The sequence below is a fragment of the Sturnus vulgaris genome, chromosome 1 (genome assembly GCF_052056855.1).
Source record: "Sturnus vulgaris isolate bStuVul1 chromosome 1, bStuVul1.hap1, whole genome shotgun sequence".
Lineage (NCBI taxonomy): Eukaryota > Metazoa > Chordata > Aves > Passeriformes > Sturnidae > Sturnus > Sturnus vulgaris.
In genome coordinates, this window is record NC_142243.1 from 27,424,022 (window position 1) to 27,446,288 (window position 22,267).

General features: G+C 38.4%; 1 protein-coding gene across 5 annotated transcripts in view; it reads left to right on the top strand.

Annotated features, from left to right (window-relative positions):
- Positions 1-8,234: 8,234 nt before the first annotated feature.
- SCIN (scinderin) overlaps positions 8,235-22,267 on the top strand; it is a 68,642-nt gene continuing 54,609 nt past the window's right edge. Inside the window, exons 1-3 of one of the 5 annotated variants that reach the window (XM_088162306.1) lie at positions 8,235-8,399; positions 10,878-11,085; positions 11,556-11,701. In XM_088162306.1, coding sequence (XP_088018432.1) covers positions 11,569-11,701 — 133 coding nt within the window. In that variant the 5' untranslated portion in view covers positions 8,235-8,399; positions 10,878-11,085; positions 11,556-11,568. Of the gene's footprint in view, positions 8,400-10,877; positions 11,086-11,114; positions 11,702-12,175; positions 12,426-22,267 lie in introns of those variants that run through there. The other 4 variants (XM_088162328.1, XM_088162317.1, XM_088162297.1 and 1 more) reach the window with 4 other exon arrangements.

Below are 22,267 nucleotides of genomic sequence, written 5' to 3' on the forward strand. Positions count from 1 at the left end.
TAAGTCAATATCAGTCTGTCAGCAAATTAATTGATTGTCATTATGAGTTATGATTGTCATTATCATAGTGGGATTAGATTTTCCTGTAACTTTATCCTGGCTTTCCTGAGGTAGTGGAATTTTTCCACCATGACCTCATCATGGCAGACTATTTGGGCAGAATATTTCTTATGAAGGTTTATATTATATCTATGACGTCCAAATTTATAATCCAGAAGAACTTTGGGACTTTGTACATCCTTCAGACCTGTGATACATAACTTAGCCATGGATTGTCAATTCCCCTCGATTATGCAATGCATTTTTCCTCCCAGAAACCAAATACTATTATTCTTGAGAAAGTGAATTAACAATAAAAATGAGGTTTTCAGGTATTAATATTAATTCCAGCAACAACTCTTATCTATATGGCTATACTCCAGCTCTTTTTAGGCAGGCATCTCTGCAGGCATACTGTGCAGATGAAGAGTAGTTCATCCAGGTGAAGAGACCTCAGCACAGAAGCACATAAAAGAGCACTTTCACCTGTGCTAACTTCTATTTTCTCTTTTACTTTATGACAATGATTGTGTTTCCACTTCATTTCAAGATGGAAGTGTCTAGCTGTTTTTCTTCAAAGCTCTGTTAATAGCTTTTTCATCTGTACAGTCAACTGTCCTGATTCAAAGCAATTTGAACTCAGAGTGGCTTTCGGTTTTTTGCAGTACCAATCACTGTTACAGAAGCTCTGTATAAAGCCTATTATAAATTTCCAGGAGATTACTGATATGTAGTAACTTCACTCACTGCTAGTAATTTTATTCACTGCTAACATTCATTGCTACCATTCATTGGTACCAACTATTTTTTTAAGATGCAGCATTGGGGAAATATTTCAGAATATCTCTAACTGGGGGACATCATTTGAAGCCTCCCAGAACATGAATTGCTTGTCTTTGAAAAGTGAGGGATATTTGGAGCTGATCTCTTGCTTAAAGAACAGCAGCTCAAATTGTGTCTAGTGAGGGATACACACCAAGATAAGCCTTGCCTGACAGATGACACATTCCAATCTGGATTTAGGGGTTACTCCTTGTTTTCACTCATAAGCTTCCACTGAGCTTTACTTCACTGCCCCAGCTTTTACTGTCAAACCGTCTGCATTAGTCTTTACTAAAAGGACTTTGTCTGTCAGCCAACCATACAAGATCTAAACATTCTTGCTACAATAGAAAGTTGTTTTTTATTTGATCTCTATTAGCATGAGCATGTATTATCATCTGGTGTGAAGAGGAAAATTTTAGCTTTACTTTTTTGATTACAAATATGCAATATTCAGAGAGCTAAAGATGCTGCCCTGCTTTACTTTTATATAGATAGCATTCATAAAGTCATAGAAATAAAGATGCCCTTTATTTCTGGGTAATAAATGGATAGCTCTTCCTTCTGAATTTTTCACTATCTTTTCACTACCTATTTGCCAAGACAACTGAGAGTCAAACCCTAGTATATGTTGTTGCACTTGCATTACAAGAGTTGCATTTGGAACCAGAGCACATACAGAGATACCAGGTGCAGAATCAGATCTGGCACAGCAAGTACTGGACACTGGCAGGTTTTAATCGTGTGTCACACAGGTTCATGTCTTAGGACAAGCACCTCAATCAAGTAAGACCCTTTTCTGTGTAATTAAACTTGTATTTATTCAGAGAATCTCTAAATGGTCGTATTTCACCAAGCTATGGGGTTGACATTCTCAAATTAGTGGCTAATTGCTGAAAGAGCTGTGAGATAAAACAGTAGATAATAAAATTTTTTGAGTATGTTGCTGTTATAATTGAATTGCAGATCACTCTAACAAGTGGTACCTCCTTTCAGTGAGAACTGTGCAGCTGATGTGAGACATTTGATAGAGGAAAGTCAGGAGGACACAAGGTGAAGCTGTAGTAGATGCACAGTTTTGTGTACAAAGTAGTGTGTACCAGTTCCATATGACATCAACATCTTTGAGATGATACAAGGAAACACTGAAATTGAACAGTTTCAGACAGAGAAAATGTTCACTTGGGAAGTTCGTAGAATCTGGTCTTTTCTCTGAAAAAACCGCATTTGATAGGACAAAGTACAAATGTGTTATGAAGAACAGCTTCTTGCTTTGCCTTCCTGCAACTGCAACAGCCCCTGTACAATGGGCCATGAAGACATGAATTCTGGAGCAGTTCACTAAAAAAAGCTATACATCTAACATCTCAACATTCAAGTCAAGAGAAAAGGTGTTCAACCTCTGCAGAGCCACCAACAGATGCTATACAATCCTAACACTCCTGCAGTGGGAGAGAATAAAGTAAAAAAGACAAAAGCCAAGGAACTAAAACGGAGACAGAAGGAGAAATAAAACCGTAAAGAATTAATAGAGGAACATATTAAAGTTGGTATGTCAGCAAAGGGAGGTAAAGGCTATGTATTTTCATGGTTCTGTCACAAGAGGACTCTAGTACAAAGGTTTAGTTTGTGAGACGGTGCTTTCACCAACACGCTTCACAACAAGAAAAGCTTGTCAGACAGATATTTTAAGAGAACAAAAGTAACATCTGGGTGTTGTTAGATAAGCATTTTCTTTTGAAATTTATTTTATTGCTAAATAAATAAAAGCCTGGCTTTTTTATGCACTGATCTGCTCACATCAATCTGACTCATTATTATTTTCCATTTATTTTTGGAGGCTAAGCATATTGAATAAAGAAAACAAATTCCATCCACCTTGATGTGAATATATAGCAGTTCTGACAATGTGACATATTAACATAATATACTAGTTGAATTAATGATTTCCATTTATAAATTAATCTGATTTACAGCTGTGCATATACACAATTGATTTAAGTTTATATTCAGCCTTTGGAAGCAGTGTATATGTGTTAACACCTTTCTAGTAATGCAAATTATACTTGACTTGGCTTCTGAAACAGTGAACAAAGACTCTTGTGGATTGAGAAATTTTAACTCCTTATTGTGCAGTTTACAATTTAGTGTGTTGGAAAATTATTAGTCAATTTACCTGAAAGAGTTCTGGCTGATATATATAACTTCTAATGGTAGAATTTTGTGTTTATACTATAAAGCATTCGAGATTGCAGATCTTCATTACAAAGACAGTGTTCATTAGCCTGTTTCATAAAACTATGCTTAGCTAAAGGACTTTCATGATTTAAAGTTATTCAGCAGAGCCAATATAATAATTTTCATCTATTAGAGAAATGTGGGGATTACTGAAAAAATAATTTGTAAGAGGAAATAATTTATACAATTAGGGAATTAACTTCATTAAGAAATTATTGAATTCTAGTAAAAGAAAATTTTGTCTGCTATTTAAGAAATGAGTTTCCTACTAGTAAAAACATCCTGCAGAAAATTATTTGTATTTAGCAAATGACAACAATGAAAAGACTTAACTGTTTTTCAAAGACAATTGCATTGAACATTTATTAGGTCCCTGTTTATTTCCAGTGGACAGAACCAGTATTCTCTTGTTGACTGTCTGCAAGTCTGAAGGCAGAGCTAATCAAGACTGGTCTAGGTTCCTCCTCCCATATCATGTCTATGCCTATGATGCTTTCTGGGACTCGGCCAGCCCCTCTTGCTTTTCTTGCAACTCACTCTCTCCTCTGCCCAGTTTACAGCCTGTTAAAAGCAGTGTGTGTGAAGAACCACCAGGATGTATCCAACAGGATATTTTTAGGAGCTATACTGCATATTGGAGTAATACCTTCAGGTTAGGAGCCTAGCTATAGAAGTGATTTGTAAGACTGAGACAGAGAATATTGAATAGGGACAGCTGGATTCCCAGGATTCAATTTGCAACAATCCTGTGGGCTATAGGAACACCTAAATCAAGAAATAGGATTTATTCTGGTGTCCTGTTTCTTGCTTTTAAAAGAAATATCATTCTTGGCTATATTTCCACAACACTGTTTTGTTACACATTGCTCTTAATTTGTAGAAGTTGGTCTGAGTCATAAATACCTGATACAGATAGGCACTTCTGTGAAGTTTAAAGAATGTCTGTAAAAAGAAGTTAAACCCTTGTTTTCCCAAGTATTTACAGATATTTCCCACTCCTCCCCTACTTATTCTGGCAGGTAGGGATGACATTGTAATTTTGATTGCTATAAAATCCTCACAGACTAGTAGCTTTTCAGAACATTTATTATATTTTATTCACAGTTCATATGTTGTACTTAATCTCATTAAACTCTCTGTTGTGTATGAATGTGAGGCACTTGAACAGGCAGCTCAGAGTAGTTGTGGATGTCCCATCTGTCAAATTATTTAACCAAATAAATATCTATATATTCTGAATCATTGTGCCTATCTGTTAATAGTGTCTAGCTTTTTATTCATTCAGAATTCAGAGAATCCAATCCCACTGAACTCCAACTCAGAAAAGAGAACATTTCATCAGCAACTAATGCAATGACTCAAATCCATAGCAATGTAGATTCCCTGTTTTGGTTTTGCCAGCAATTTTAAATTAAATCCTATTTGTGAGGGATTTAAAACATGGTGATAAAGGCTAAGGCCATAACTTGGTTTAGACTGAGATTATGGGGTATGGGGTGATAATTGCTTCAAGGTGTAAGAACACTAAATATATACAGATGATAACTATTTTAAGGTGTAGAAATACCAAATATATACAATCTGATTTTATACACATATATGCACTTACATTTTGTTGCTCTTACTGGAGAGGAGAAATATAAGGGAGAGAAAATTGCTGTCCAGTTTAATTTAGCTGTAGAAGGACATTACAAATCATAAGAGAATTTTTAAGTAATTTTTGCTATTTCTACTGCTGACTTATTGTGTGTTTATTTTTTCAGTTCCATGTCATTTGGAAACAGCAGAATGAAAGACTGCTATCAGAATGGACTAGAAAAACAAAATAATTTTTTTATGGTTTTAATGAGTCAGTTTCCAAATTTTCCATTAAAAATAATTTTGTGGTAATTCTCAGAGTCAAACCTGATGAGATTTTTATTTTTGAATCATACAATATCTTACAGTAAACTATGATGAAGACATTTGAAGGCATACCTAGATAAAAGGAGAAATTAATAAGGACTCAAATTGGACAAGTGTTGGTGCTATTTTTATGGTTTGGGGTTTTGTTATTGTTTGGTTTGTTATTCTAGGTATCCTAGCTGTTTTTCATGTTTATTACATTTTCAAGAAATAGAAATTGCCCCTGGCAAGACTTTGAGACTCTTCTATTTTTCCTTCATCTCTGTGAAAGGAACGATGATAAAGAATTATCCTCACAACTCCTTGGGCAGCACAGAAGAGCCTAAAATGAGCTGGCTTGCATTTCTCAACTCCATCACTGAAATGCAAAAGAGCTATGTTTGCATGACACTGAATATGAAGACTAATTAGCAACAATGGATGTGTCACCTTGGCCTGGACCTGTAGGCATTGATCCTGGAGTCAGCTGAGATATTTCAGAGTTTCATTCCCTGGTTTGATGAACAACTACTCAGAGTGAGGGAACTGAAACAGTTATTTTAGTGTAAACTAGGATTTATTCTACTCAGTCTCTAATAAGATTTGAGAAGTAAGAAGTGGATTTATGAAATCTGTAGGCTTGTTCCTTACTTAAATGAGTTATAGCAAGAGAGCACTAAGCCTTTATTTACCCTCAAACACCACTGCTATATCCTAGTTAAGGAACAATGAAATTTCCTGTTATCACATACTGATCAGCATTTCATATGGAATGCAAACTGCTGTAATGTAATCTTTCTTCCTGTTGTCCCAGCAGTGGTTTTCAATAATTAATTCTGATTCACACTGCCTTTACACTGACTTCAGTGGACATGCTCAGATTCTGCGTGAGTGCAAGAACTTAATCAGAAACACCTAGTGTTTTCTTTCTCTTTTTTTTTGAGTGTTGCCATGATATATCCCAAACAAGTGCCCTGAATTTTTTTGTCTTAGCTGACACAGAAATACAGGAAAAAAGTAGGTCACTACCCCAAGAAGTTGAGAGCCTAAGGGAAAGAAAAGATTCCATTTCTAACACAGGCTGGAAAGTGGTGATAAGAATTATCTGTTTTCAAAATCAAAAGTAAACTTCCTTTTTTCTTTATTTCTTTCTCTCTTCATTGTTGTTGATTCTTTGGAATCAGTACAGCATAGAACTACTAAAGTTTAAAAAAAAACAACTGAAAAATCAAAGAGTGCAACATGGTCCAAAGGTCGTGCTTATGGTTCTGTCAAGGGATGTGTTTTAATTCTAGTCTTGGTTTGACTGAGAAGGCAATTGAAAAAAAATATATTTCATTCCTTTTTCTTTCACCATTTAGAAATAATGAATGAGAAGATTTCATTTCCTTTTTTGCTCTTTCTGGATTTTTATTTTTTTTTCCCCCTGAAATACCTTCTCTCAATGTAAAAAGTACAGATACTGTTGGCTACAGCTCCAGTTTTCAAGGTTAAATCCGGGTATGATATTCCATCTGTGCTTGCCTGTCCCTAAGACGATTCTGCAGCTCAGACCAGGATCCTGACTAGCTTTACTGCTTTTTCCAGCTTGAACTCTTAAGATCTCCTTAATCTTATTTAAGTCCACAAACAGCTTATATTTAGCTGAAAAGAAGAGGTAGTTTTGTGTAGGAAAATGTCAAGTCCTCTTACTATTCTATGGTAGAGCAGAAAGGCTTACTCTTTGGCTTTCCTGGGTTTTAAAACTCCCTTACTTTGTAAAGTAAGTAACATGCTGCCATCTGCTGGCAATGAGAAATTATTTTATTTCTTGAAGTGATTTAAGGAATACAAATCTCCAAATTCTTAAGGAAGTTTGTATGATGTTATTTTCTCTTCAGTAAAGCTATAGGTATCTGAGCAGCATAAACTTGCAAAGGACGATTCCATTATATCTTATAATTTACTTCAGGATCCCTGTGAAATCCTTACTTGAACTGATATAAATTCCTATCACAAAGGTCAGCTAAAGCCTCCAAATTCCTTTTCAGCTAAAAGCCTGAAAAAATGTAAATTTCCTTAAAGACAAAGAAAAAGGTGTACCGTCTCATAGATTTTGAATGTTCTTTAAAACCAAACAAACAAAAATGTATTTTCCCAGATAGTCTTTTGGTCCCGACACTGAAAAATCTAAAAATATAAATGTTGAAGGACCTGCATGGAAGTGCTGTAAACTTAGAAATACTTAAGGATGAAAGCTTCTTTTCTTTTCTTTGTTCTTGAAGTAGTATATTTTAGAAGAAGAAAAACAAGGGAAGAAATGTGATAACTGTTGGCTGGCTCTAGGTGATTTGTACTTCTGAATTTTGCTTCCTTCTTCATCTCCAGTTAAATCCATTATGTACATGGCCATACTATCTGAAGAATATCTCTCTATAATTTCATGATGGAACATCAAAAAGAAAGAAAAAATCAAGTGAGCTCTGTTTAATCAGCTGAGAACCATAACTCAGTTCAAGCCTGGCCTTCCCTTTTTGCCTGAGTGCTGGCCAAAGTTTCAGTGGTGTAGTGACATTCTTCAACCTGAGAGAACAGGTTTTACAACGAAATATCTGGTTGAACCAGTGTCATTTCCAACAGCACATAATGACCACTTGTTAAGGTGATAGAATGTATAATATATATTTGATTTAGAAGCAAATAGAGAAAACAGTCAGTGTGTATGTGGCTAAGTAATTGCACCCAATTATACAATCCAGAACATTTCAAGGTGTGTGTAGCAACTATTAAACTGTTCTGTTGGCAGAATGCTTGAAAACTGAAAAAAAAAATGGAAATTAATTCTGCTATCCTGACTCTTATGTTGTCACTTATACTAAACAAGATGTATATTTAGGAAATACTGGGGTAAATACTGTTGCTCCTTTCTATTCAGTTGTTTTAGTAAACATGAACCGGCTCAAAGCACAGGGCAGCATCAGATCTTAAAAGTCATAAAAGTATGTTTAGGTAAAACATAGGTCCATCCATTAGGATAATTGGTGATAGAAAACCATTGTTTTATTTTCAAATTACTGTTTTCTTTTCCTCAGTCATATCTTTTCCTTCTAATACCCTTGTTTTCTAGCATATAAGAGAAGCATATTGAACTTGTGGCCTTGTTGCTAGGTTTCAAGCTGCATTTATGCAGTCTACTGAGACATTCTCGTTTTTGAATTCTGAATCAAGTCCCAAGGCAACAGTACCCTGTTTCTTAGCAACACAGATGGGTAGACTGTATATTCCAGCTCTTTTGTACAATGGAAGAATAAACAATTCCCTGAGTAAGTGTGCACTGCAAGTCCACTGCTTCACTTAATTTCCCAGAGAAGAGAGGAAAGAGAAGCCTTCTGTGGTACAGCAGAAATTTGTCTCGAAGTCACTGTCTTTGCAGAGTGGTGAGTCATATCTCTGATTTTTTCTGTTCTCTGCATCTCTCTGGGGTCTTTATTCACCACTGTGCATATGGATCTGTAGGTACTTTGGATCAGTGAGTTTCAGTTGCTAATATAGTAATATAGGCACCAAAAATCAATGGTAACAAAGCTGGCAGAGGTGGGATGTGTGAAAGTACTTTTTGCCCTGGTGAAATTAATGGAAAATCATTGAATTGCATAGCTTTAGAAATTCTGGGTGCAAACCCTTGATATTAGGAAGGAAACTAGGGCTGGAGAAAATAGGTAGAGGATTGAGAGGTAAGGAGGAAATGTAATATGCAACTAATAATATGTTAGTGGTCTGTTAGTGTTTGAAATGGAGAAAAGTTATCCTTTTAACACAATCTCTGCAAAGTGTTAGGCAGTTTTGAGTTTTTTGGCAACATAGGAAACTTCAGAATTTTGCTGCCTCTGGACTGTGGGGCTAACATTGCCACAGAGAGAGAGGAGTACAAGGGAAAGGAAAGAGGACAGAGATGGACAAACATCTCTGCAGAGCTGAACATTTCTGCTCCTGATGCCTGTGGAGGGGCAGGTCCATACATCATCTTTTCATGATTGCAAGAGCAGCAATGCAAAGTCTCAGATAGTACAATTTTGGCACAAAGTAGAAGAACAGAAGCACTTGTGCTATTCATCCCACTGACCTTGGCATGTACCTGTTTTACCTGGATCGCAAGCTGGTCTTATCAGTCTGCCAGTATCTCAGTTTAGTTGCAAAACAAGAAAATGCTTCTTTGCTTGTATAAAGGATCAACTGTCTTTTTTTTCCCCAAAATTTATTAAATCATGAGGTAAACACAGCAGCTGGCCATGGTGGGACAGGTGGTTTGCCTGTAGGCTGCCCACACACACTTGGTGGGAATCCTGGGCCACCTTACAACACAGAAGCAAAGTGCTCAGTCGAGCCTACTCACCTCCTCCTAAGCAGGAAAGGGGCCAGGTTGTGCTTCAGTGTTTGGATAGCTGGAGTATAATCTGTGAAGTAGAGACTGAGTTTTGGCTTCTTCCCAAAGGCTGTCCTGCAGCAGGGATCTGCTGCAGCTGGAAGTGTTCCAGCCATGTGGTTCTGGGCTGGAAGGAACCTGTCTTGGCAGCGCAGCACAGCTGAGCATGGCCTGGAAACCAAAGTCACCTGAAAAAAAGAGCACAGAAATATGATCTTCCAGAAGTAATTTGTGGGTACCTGATTTATCTCCAGAAAACTGCCCACCCAAATCCTTGTTCAGAAACACAGCTTTGTTGGGTAAGGATGTACTTGCATATGCCCTTATCCTTCAATGGACCATGACCTTCTTTTAGAAAAAAACCCATTTGGTTCTGAGAATGAGGAAGTACAAAAAAGATAAAGTTGTAATATTAGAGCTTTCCTTCAGGTTTCCTCAGCACTGAGTATTAGAGTAGGAAAAAAATGTTTGTATTGTGTTTGGGCTTGCTGGAATACCCTTATGGTATATGTCTTTCTTCCACATTTTCAGGGCATAAAAGGAGCTCTTGTGCAAGAAAGATAACAGTCTAGGAGCACTTTTTAGATCATGGAGATAAAACAGAGAACTTGGAGTAGTATCTGTGTCCATTTTGTGCACAGAGCTAAATACTTTACTGCCTATTTGGGGTGTTAATGCTGCTCCAATGATCTTTCATCCTACCCAGAGGCATCCTTGGGTGTAGGAAAGGGCCTTACTCTACCTCTGGACAAAAAGATGAAGCTCATGGCACTGGCTGATGAGATAGGCCATGGCAGGACATAAAACCTGGGCACATATTAGGATAGCAGTGGGGTAGCTCTAATTAACATTGTGCCCTGGGTGTGCCCAGGAATGCAGAGAAAGACGAAAATTCATCAGGAAGAATGGAGAGCAGAGCTTCAACATTTCCCTCTTTTGAGGTCCCTTTTGTCACTTCTACTTGTACGAAGTGAGACTAGTGTGACCCTAGTTGTGCCTCACTGTAACCCCAAGCCCCTGCTGTGCTGCCCTGCATGTGCACAGGTTTAATCTCCTGTCAGGGACGTACTGCTTAATGAGACAAGAATTAAAATATGAAAAAAGGGTGTATTTGTGTTGTTGCATAGTGATGAGTATTCCAGGTAAAACAAAATTCAAAGTTCCTGTTCCTACAGGCTGTTATGAATGTGTAAATTCCTAACATCCATGCTTTTGACTTCTGATGGGCTTTCTCTAGGCTCAGGAGTTTTCTTCATCAGGTTACTTTGCAGAAGTGAAAGAACCAAAAAGTAATACTTCTTCATCTAAGCAAAGTACAAAAAGTTACAAGATAGAAAAGTTACTTCTTAAAGTACAACCACATATTTATCTTCAGTAAATATGCTGGATTGTGCAGATAAGTTTAGTCAGAGTGAAAGTAGTGATCAGTAATAAATGTACTGTTTTATATGTGTATGTGTGTGTCTTGGGTTTTTCTTTTACTTTTCACCAGGGATTGCAATATTTGAGAAGAAAAAATTAATCATCAGGCCATTATGTTCATCTTCCACCAAGAAGAGAGAAAAATTTTATTTGAAACTCAAGGAAAATTTTCTGCAAGCCTTGACTGACCTTTCTCACAACAATGAACTGCAGTGCAGCAATCCAAAGCCGACACAGATTTACGGCTGAAACAACCTCCTGATTTAGGCAGCAGATCTGTAAGTCATCCAACCTTTCTCAGAAGCCACAAGGAAACGGAAAAGGGAAACTAAAGCCAAAAAGGACCTCTGAGACCACAGTCGTGTCAGAGCTGCACTTAGGGTTCGGGCTCAGAAAACCACAAACATTACAAAAGGCATGCCAAGGGGGGCACAGCACTGCTCCAACATTGCTCCCTCCACACCTTTTTCCTTGGCAACACCCATGTGTTTGGCATCTCAGCCTCAGCCATAGGTGGCAATTACTGCTCTGCCTAGGGTTAGGGTTATGCTTAGGGTTAAGAAAAGCACAAAGTCCAGAGCTCCAGGGACACTGACACTACAAAAGGCATGCCAAGGGGAGCATGGCACTGCCCTAACACTGCTCCCTCCACACATTGCTCTTTGGCACCACCCATGTATGGAGGGACTAACCTGATTTTTATTTATGCCTCAACATATGTTATAAGTGATGTGAAAACTTTCTCTAGGTGCTGTACTGACATGGTAGGAAGCCCTGTCCTTGAGCAACTTCATTTGACAGACAATGAGGGGAGAGAAACTTCCACAATTTGGCTTCAAGGGCCTCCCCCGTGCAGGTGGGGTAGATCAACAGCTTCCCAGGAAAAATCACCAGGTAAATTGGGCTTTTTTGAGGAGCCTTAGCACATAAAAGCAGTCACCAGTGCCACACTCCTGGGGCTGTCATTTTCTGGTTTCCTTGGATGAAAAGAGGGTCAGGTCTGCCCCTTCTTCGCCTTTTTCTCCCTGCAGTGCTGCTTCTCCCCTGGCTGTCTGTCCTGTCTGCACCATTCTTCTCCTGCTTAACCACTTCACCCTTTTCCTTGTGGCAGCCACAATCCTGTGCTCCGCTGTTTCCCTGACACGGCGGTTGTGGCCTGTACCCAGCCTGCACCCATCCTGCACCCCGCCTACACCCGGCCTGCACCTGGCCTGCACCTGGCCTACACCCGATGTACACCCGGCCTACACCCGGCCTACACCTGGCCTGCACCTGGCCTACACCCGGCCTAGACCCGGTCTACACCCAGCCTGCACCTGGCCTGCACCCGGCCTACATTCGGCCTACACCCAGCTTGCACCCGGCCTACATCCAGTCTGTGCCTGTCCTGCATCCAGCCTGCACCAGCCCACCACCCCCGTAGTGTTTCCAGCACTGTCCAGAACCAGGCCTCAGCATCCAGCACGTTTTGGCAAACACCAGAGCCAGGCTGTTCACCAATGTTGGGGAATTGCGCCCAGCTGGTCACAAGAGCCACACAGGCTCATCGCTGATTGCTGCTCACAGCACACACGACCCATGTGCTGAACAGACACCTGTGGGGCACCCTGAAGTGCAGGTAATGTTGGCCTTGTCTTCTGCTTCTCTCTTTGTCTCTCATTTTCCTTCCCCGTGTCCTGTTCTATACCCCTTCAGTAGGAGCACGTCTCTTTCTTTATCTATAAACTTCATTCCACCTCATGACATCCAATGATCATGACATCCCATTGCATTTCATTGGTTTCACTCCGATTTGATTTTTTTTTTTAATGGCATTTAATTCCTTCAATTTCTTCTCCTGTCCCTTCATTTAACTTGGTTTCCTGACTTTGAGATTTCAGTGAGTATCATTTTGGCATGTTTTAGTCCTTGGAACTGGACCTGATGTCATCACAATTAATTTCCTTGTATTTACTCCATTTCCAAATTTGCATTTTTTTTTTTTTAATTGCATTTGATTTTATCATATCTCCTTTCTGGAATGTTTATTACACTTTGTTCTCTGATTTCAAGATTTCATTTCTTTTGATAAAATGAGGAATTTCAATCTTGTGATTTCAGTGAAGATCAATTCGGCAAGCCTTAGTCCATCTCCCTGTACTTCATGTTATCAAAATCCATTTCATTGTATTCACTCCATTTCTAAATTTCCTTTTTTAAATTGCATTGATTTTACCATATCTCTGTTATAGAGTGTTTGTTACACTTTGTTCTCTGATTTCAAGATTTAATTTCCTTTCATTTCATGAAAGGAAATGAAAGTGACTCCTTTTCCAAATTTTCTTTTCTTTTTTTTTTTTTCTTTTCATTGCATTTGATTTTATCATATGTCCTTTCCAGACTGTTTGTTCAACTTCCTGCACTTACTTCAAGATTTTATTTCCTTTCAAGAATGGAAATTCTCCACAGAGACAACCCTAACCCTAAAATGGCATCCTTAGTGGTGGTGCCCAGGTGTGGTTAGGACTGTTGCTGGGGGCAGTGTGTGGAGGTGTGTACATTTATTGTGTTAGAGAATATAGGAACATTGCTTCAACAGTAGGGAGGAGGAATAAGAGCACAGAACCCTCAAACCTGTTTTAAGTGGCCTTAGGGGAAAAACTACTCTTTGGTCTTCAAGTTTCACCTAAGTTTCAATATCAGAGAAATTCCACTTCCAAGCTCTAAATAATAGATTTAGATCACAGAAAGTACACTAGTTCACTCAAGCAAAGACACTCGGATTTAAGGGCACCTGCTACAAGCAAGATTACTAGCTGAAAACTGCTTGTTAATGTTGATTTTTCTGATAAGACTGCAATTTCAGCCTTGTAACAGGGGTTATTCCCAGGCAACTGATTCAAGTCCAATGTCTGTGTACTCACTGTAGATACAGGGATCCATATCTGCAGTCCTACTATGGTAGATGGTCCATAACGGGGTGCCTGCTCTCAAGTGTTTCTATAGCTTCACATCCTATAAGGACAGCTTCTTTGAAAATAATTAACTACACATAAATGAAAGTACACACACATGCATACCATATAGCATAAAACATTACTTTCTTCATAGGCAAAGGCAAGGCTTTGTTCACAACAAGGCCGTGGGCAGAATAGTTTTTGCTTATAATGTTTATTTTATATGTCTGAGTGCTCCTTTTTCTGGATCCTAGCTGATTGACAATAAGCACAGCTTTTCAAATTCTAGAACCCAGACAGTTTTTCCTATAGTTAATAAATATTGTTTGCTTAATATTTTCAGATCTTGAATTTGAACCACTGAAAGGAAAGCAAAAGGACTCTGACAGGAGTTTTCTTACATACAACCCTCATGAATGCAAGTGGGATCCACAGCTGCTGCCAAAGGGTCTAAATCTGCCTCATCACTAGTTAGTCAAATTAAAAGACCATTTCTTGCTTTTCTCTGCATCAAAATATTTTGAAATAACAACAACAACAACAATAACAATAATATTTATATTAATTTCCAAATATTTTGAATCACTCGGTCTTGAGAGAATATCTGGCATATCCTAAGGGAAATGTCACTGTACTGGAGTACTAGGGACATGGACCATTCATTTCCTTTAGCTTTTCAAGAGTGTGATTCTTCCTCTAGCTCTTGCTGAGAGCTTTGGTGGAGTCGGAAAGATAGTCTGTTGTAGAACATTTTCTTATTTCAGCCTTTAGCAGAAAATTACACAGTATTGCATGTGGTAATTCATTTTTAGGAATCAAGATGTCTATATTAGACTGTTCAAAGACACAGACAATTTCAGAATAAGCAGATGCTGGATGGATGTTTTTATGGTTTATATATACACACCAAACTCTTAAATGAAGATATCTCCAAACCAGAATGCTTTTGCTTATAAACATCTCCCATTTACATTACTGAAGATTAACAAATAGAGCATTGAGGGGGAAATAGCATATATATAACTGTAAATACCAGCAGGGAGCAGAAACATAGTAAATGCACTTTGTTTGGTGTATTAGTGAGTATTTTACCTCTTTCCCTTAGGCCCTAATTTCTAAAATAGCATGGAAATCAATATTATTATATCTTTCTATTTCACAAATTCCCCTCTAATTCCCTTCACTATTGCTAAAAATTACTTACCAACACTTCCAAACCACTAATTCTTTTCTCTAACTAGCCCCTCAGTTATCTGGAGAAAAAAGAAAGGGCATAGTCCATCAAGGTCCTGGTAAATACAGATGCTGAGTGGCATCATGAGCTCACTTTGGAAACTGCTGTCCTCTGCACCCAGGAGCTGGGGTTTAGCAGACTGTGCCAAAATAAACGCTCATACATTCCCTCTTCCTTCAGTAGCCACTTCTGCTTTGCTCTGACTGTGATTACTAGGAATGGACTCCTGAAAGCTCCACACACTCAGGTAGTTTCAATTCCTTTCCTAAGAAGTGTGTGTGGATGTTGAGTGCAACACTTCTCAGTCATAGTCTGCATTGGGTTTTGGTTTGGAGGTGTATCCAGAGCCATACTTGGACACACATCTCTAGACTTAAACTGTGTGTAAGCTGCCTGGTAAATGCACCCAGGAAGTGATTTAGTATAGAAAATTGCATTTTGGAATATTTTGCCTTTTCCAAAGACAGTGAGCTATATACCGTTGTGGAAAGCTAGGGACACTAGTAAAAATCCTTTATATGAAGATCCTCTGGCTCTGTGTGCACTGTGGTGGTGGTTGGCATTTCTCCAGGATTTCCCAGATGCAGCACTTGAAAACAAAAATTGTGCAAGATGTTGACAATTTAAAAAAAAGTGGATATTTTTTGTTCAAGAGAGCTTCCTGTCAATTGCAATGAATCTCCAGACATTGTTTGAAATTTGCAGTTCCCCAAATGTCAGTTTAGAAAGGATAAAATCCCCAGTCTGCTTGTAAGTTACTCATTTCCTGAATGCCATGCAAACCTAGCCCATTAAAGGTGATTTTGCTGTGCATGGCAAATGAAAAGCTCGGGACAAATTAAAATTCAGAGGTTGTTAGGATCTGGAGCTCTTTCTTGTTAGAGCTTGGTAGATATAATCATAAGATAACAGCAGTGTATCTATAGTAATAATGGATTATGTTAAAGTTTTAGCTGGACTCCCCCATAGTGATAGGAGTGACAGTATAATCTAATGACACACATGGAAGTCCTTCAAAGGAATGATGTTGACTTGGTCTTTCGACAAACAGAGAAAAGGAGGCACAGAGCAGGTAAATTAACTGCCCCAAAAGCCTGAGGGAACAGTCAATTTCAGACGAACTCTTGCAAGTAAATTTGATCTCTTATAACACATGTGAAAGCATTTCTAATGCTCCTGAGGGAAAGAGGAACAAACTTGTCTTTAACTTCTGTGCATGACACCTCATCTTTAAAAATCTGGTTGTCTTCATTATGACCAGCAAGATGGAGGTAGCCCCTTGTGCTAGTCTGCAGTGAAGAGTGAGACACATGGACATGTTACAGACACTCATTTCCTGGATTAGGCAACTTTATTCTTTCACTTAGAGAGAGTTGTGAAAAAACACAGAGCTGCTCTGCAGTGGGGAGAGTGCAATTGCTGGACACCCTGGAGTAGAAAGGTTATTAAGGAAACAAAGGTACCTACAGTAAATCTATACATGGATAATCCTCTTTACTCCCAAATATACAATAAGAGAATAAGAATATAAACTGAACAGTTTTTTGAAAATGCTGACTTGTTTTGTTTACCTGCTTTGTTTATGCTAAATACCTTTACTATATGTGACATATATAAGTACGAAAAACCTAGCTTTTCCTGTTAAGAACAGTGTGAAGAAGTATAAAGTTTTTTTTCTTCCAACAGCACATCCTTGCAAGAAAGTAGCTTTAAGAGCATTACTGCTACTGGCAGGACAGATATCTTGCTTCCAAATTCCTACAGGGGTGTGACACTCGGCTATAGCTGTTGTGAAAAGCAGCTGCAGTGCTGTTATCCAGCTGTGCAGACAAAAGTCCCCATTACCCACCCAGGCTCACCAATACGGTGCAGTGGCTTGATCTGAAAATGCTGGTGGTGCTGCTTTACAACATGGAGATTGAGAGGCTGTGCAGAGAGCAGTTCTGCTTGCACTGCAATGTTGGCTTGGGGCATGGCAGCAGCATCCAGCAGAGCCCAGCAGGAGTGCAGTGTCACTCACTGGCATTCTGCTGTGTCTCTGCATCATTGCTCATTGCACTGTTTTATAGGTACACGTGGAAGAAGTGCAGCACCTGAGCAGAGTGCTCTGACAACGCTTCTTGTTGGCCTCAGATTAGCATCAACTTGTGCCACTTACACACTTCAATTCAGAGTCCAAAGGGCCTGAGACTGCCCTGCATAGATGTTTGCTATTCAGGATCTCCATCTCCTCTGACACATATTGCAAAGCTCTTAAACTTCAGAGGAAGTGGTGTGTGGTTTTTTGTATCAAGAACTGGCTAAAGTGATGTTCTCATACCACAGCAGTTCTACAGACAAAATCTCTTCATTCTTTTTACTTTGGTATGCTCATTGTGGGGGTGAAAATGCACTGTAAATGCTGCTGACAGCTATGTGAGCCTTTAGGCACACCGTCAACTTCAGTGTGAACACCTCTTAGCCAGTATACAAGTAGTGCACAGTAGCCATTACCAAAAATGTCACTGGTCTAAAATCTGCTCCAGTCAGTTAGTATTTTTCCATTAACTTCAGTGTACTTTGAAACAGGCTTAATGAAGGTGAATTCTTTTGTTTTAGGCAGCACTATGAGATTGTTCCTTTATGAAAATCTCTACAGCTTATATGCAGAGAGAATGTGGATACTTTCTCAAATCCTAAAAGGAAGAAGCAGGTTTGCAGGTTAACTGTAAATACTGTAATTTCATAAATGACCAGATGGACTGAGTATTACACAAAAGTATGTTCAGATCTGTCACCCACACATACTGACCCTATAAAGACAAATCAGTAGATTCTCTAAATTATTAATACTAGTATTTTGCATATGTATAGCACTTACCCTATATATGTTTATTATAAAACAAACTTTGTAATAAAAGAGATTTCAAGGTCTCTGCTCAGAACATCCTCTGCTGTCCCCCATATACTTCAAATTCAATGTTATCTCTAAAACCGTTGTACCTTGGGTTAGATTTAGCCGTGTCCACTGTGATTTCTGGAACTCACAAATGGTTACCATGCGGGTTAAAATCAGTTTTTGAATTACACACAGGACTTCAAGAAAAGACTGGATGTGGCACTTAGGGCCCTGGTCTAGTTCACAGCATGGTGTGAGGTCATAGGTTGGACTTGATGATCTCAAAGTTCTTTTCCAGCCTAGTTAAGTCTGTGATCCTGTGACTACTAATTCTAATCTAAGATCTGTCAATACTTCTATAACTTTGATTACATTCTTTGCCATGGATTTATGCCCAAGTTCTACTAAAAGACACTTTTCTATATCATTCCTCCATGGCAAACCCATCCATTTGAAAATGTTAGAGAAAGGCATGAAAATACCCAGAGTATTCATGTGGTCATCAAATTTTAAGTACTGTTGAAAGTGTTAATATCTTTGTCATACTGAGCCTTTGAAACACCAAATTTTATGCCTTTCCTGTGGAACAAAATCATAAAAAGACATGAAATAATCAACATAGCAATGTACTAAAAATCTAACATTTAAAGAATTATTTATTAAAATCTTTCTGAGGCCTGATTTACAAAAGATGGTAAAGATAGCAGGTTGGTTTGCAATTAAAAAAAAATCTTGTATTGACTGCAATTAAAATTAATATACTGGAAAAAACAGGAATGATAATGTTGTGCTAGATGCTTCTGTGCTCCATTGAATATTACTTTGAGCACTGCATTATACCTTATCATGTTGTGCTGATAGCAGTGGGGTAATTTTATTACCTTAATAACATAACTGCAGTTACCTAACACAGCACTATTTAGTTCATATAATGAAAAAAAAATTAATTAGTTTTAAATAAGGGACTGTCATTAATAAGGCACTAAACGCATTCCAAAAGACACATAGAGACCTGTGCAAAGCTAAATAAAGAAGTGAAGCCAAATGAAAAATATTCCTCCTCTCACTTAGATGAGACTAATACCCTCTTTTCCTTTGACACTAACCACTCTAACAGCTCAGGAAGTGCTGAGACTGTTTTGGCTGAATATTGTGCACATCATGGTGAAGGACAACAAGCAGGAATGAGACTGGGAAAAGAAGAGGGAGCTGTGGAGCCATGAGGAGAGGGCTTTGGCAGAGGCAGTGGGATGTGCTTAGCTGACAAGGCAGCTGACTGCAGGCTGCCTGTACGTGGTTCTTTTCATAAAGAGTCAGTTTAATTTTAGTACCGTAAGATTTTTCTCAAGTTTTTTTTTTTTTGTAAAGAGTTTAGTTTTAGTACCCTGGGATTTCCTCAAGTTACAAACCAGCAGTGTGTGAAACACAGAAACTCTATTCTATAACTGTTGAAAACATCAAGCTTTATAACATTGAAGCGCTACTTTTCCTCCACAGAGACCTTTTCTTAGCTGGAAAAAGTAAACAAGGAAGTGTCTGTCATGCAGGTTGTACTAAATTTATCTGTAATAGTGTATTCTTCAACTTACTCTTTGCCTATCTTTTTTACTTCATAAAGAGAAACAGGTTATTTTCACTTGCTTCTTACTTGTTTATTTGAAGAAAATGGTAGTCAAGCAGTGATGGTTACTTCTTGAATGTTCATCTCAAGAGAAGGATAGGAAAACAGTAATCGCCTGACAGCCAATGGAATGTCAAAACATGGAGCCATAAAAAGCTGTGTTCCTGTGTTTTTCCTGTGTGTATAGTTGTTCTTGTTGATTGTTATGTACTTTTGAAAGCAAATAACAAAATGTTACTAGTGAAAATAACTAAAACCAGAGAAAGTCAGAGGCTAGCAAAGGGATTTTTCTGTTCCCAACAGAGGAAATTTTCTGACCTTGTGGTAAAGGCAAGGAAGGAAAGGGGATATAATGGCCTGTATTGGAACAAATGTTACAGTATGCACTCGTCTTTCTGATTATGCCCCTCTGATTATGTCTTTAAAAACTGGCTGGCATGGCCTGTGCAGAATGTGAACCCTGCCATGCAGGAGCTGTGTAAGTGTGGCATCTTGGCTACATTGGATTGAGCAAAGAAAACATTTCTCTCAAATCCAGGAAGGATAAAGCCTTAAGTGCTTTCCCTATCTGCAATTTCAAGTACACTGTCCATGCACATAGTTTTTTGTTGAAATTTCACTGAACAAAAAAGAGCCCAAAATTTTGACTTCGTTGTGATAGGGTTTGGGGGGGATTTGTTTGTTTATTTTGATTTCTTTTTTTCCTAGCATCACACAGGATATTACAGTTTCACAACATTGTCGGTCTTGTAAGACTGGGCATTGCCCATTCTTTTGTGGTACTGTTTAGTGTTTAATCATAACTCATAATCATAAATCATAGTTCAGTGATTATGATATTAGGATTTTATTTTTAGAAATAGGAATTTGAGAAATGTACTCTCAGAAATCATATAGGAAGAGGGAATGGTTTGAATACAGATAATATTTATGTTTGGCTTCTTGCAGGTTTAGTCGAGAAGGCTTGGAAACATGTGACAGGAAAATGTCAGAGACCTCAGAGCATTGCATAGAGGAGGTGGGATGGGATTTAAGTTAGCAGGATGAACTGAAGACCCAGGGAAATGACCTAAACTACCGATCTGGAAGAAAAGCTAAAGGCTGCTTGGTATCTATTCAACAGTTTTATTCTGGAAGTAGTGAATGCTGTAGATCTGTTTGGGAGCACCTTATATACAGTATTTGTTACAGCCTGCCCCAGAAGGGGAGGTAAGCCAGGTACTTGATAATAATCTCCTGAGGTGGATTAGAGTGAAATGATACTGAATAACCAGTATTTATAAATACATATATCTGTAGAGTTTATTTTAGAACAATATGATTTCAATGGAAAGCACTGTAGACATTTTTGTTATATATATATAATAAAAATAACACTTAAGAAAATGTATAAGGGAAAAGAAAGAAAGGATAAGAGTAGAAAGTTATGCAGTTACCATCTATAGGTTCAGCGGCAAGACTTGGTTGCAATTTTGATGAGTGATGGTGGCAGTCCTGGTCCATTGGGGATGGAGAAAGCCCACAAAACACAAAGTTGAATAGGTTAACATACTCTCAGGTTTGGTGGGAATACCCAGGTACCTTTTCTTGGGGTGAGGAGTTTTACCCTGTATGATCATGTGGATGATGGGGCACACTGGCGGTCTTTGATGGTTTATGACCCCCCCTCTAAGACATTACAGTTCATCAGCATAGTTGAGTGAATTACGGCCTATGCGTAAATGTCCCTGTACTTCCCCAGAGAGGAGCTTTCACATCTAAGCCAATCATCTAAGAGAGAATATTGGCATGATAAAAAGCACTATCTCACCTTGCAGGATCTGCTTGTTATTGGCCTCTTCCTTTAACTGGCTCAAACCCCAGCTTGTGGCCTCCGTGGTGGACATACACTCCCTCTGCATGTGGGTGGTTACAGTGCCTCAGGTTAGCAGAGCACTCTGTGGTTTTTGCAAATGGCCCATTGTTTTGAGTCATTACCATTAACATTCCAGTCTCTCATGTATTATTAACATGAAGGAAATAAGGGGATGACAAATATCAGAGACATTAGGTTTTAAGTCGTTTTTTTAGTGAAAAAATTAATTTATTCTGGGAGTTATGCCTAATGTTAGCTAGGATTGAAAGTATGTAAATTAACTGCACGTTTCACTGTTTCAAATCAGTTTTGCATTTTACCCTATGTTTTATTTTATTTGGTATCTGCCCTTTGTCAGAGGACAATCAAATAGGAAGAGGAATCAGGAGAACAGGGTCTGCAAAAATAATGCACTGTGTCCCTGAGGACATGATTTCTCTAGGATAATAGGCTCTTTAAAACAAGGCACTAAGAAGGTGTATCGATTCCTATAAGATTAACTTTTGGATTGGCATCTAAGGCTGAGGGATATGTATGATTTACTAATCAGACAGGAAATGTGTGTTCTTCAGATTTTCTTGTTCCTGATGAGTGGCAAAAAAAGCCTAACAATATATTCCTCCATGCCTTTCCTTGTCACTTAGACTTATGAAAGGAACTTCAAATTAAATGTTGTGTTGGCAGGTCAACATTTAATCTCAAGGCACCTCCATGCTCTCTTGGTATAGTGCTAATCAGAAAACAAAGAGGTTGAGTCCTTTTCCAGTAAGTATGTCTCAGACTCTTGAAACAGGAATTAGATTTAAAATAGATCTTTCTGTAGACTTCTTGAGCAATATCAAGATCCCATCTTGAATGTGGGCTACCAAGAGATAATTATTTTAGAAGCTGCCTTCAGCAGAATTGGAAATGTCAGGAGCTTTTTGGCAAAATAGG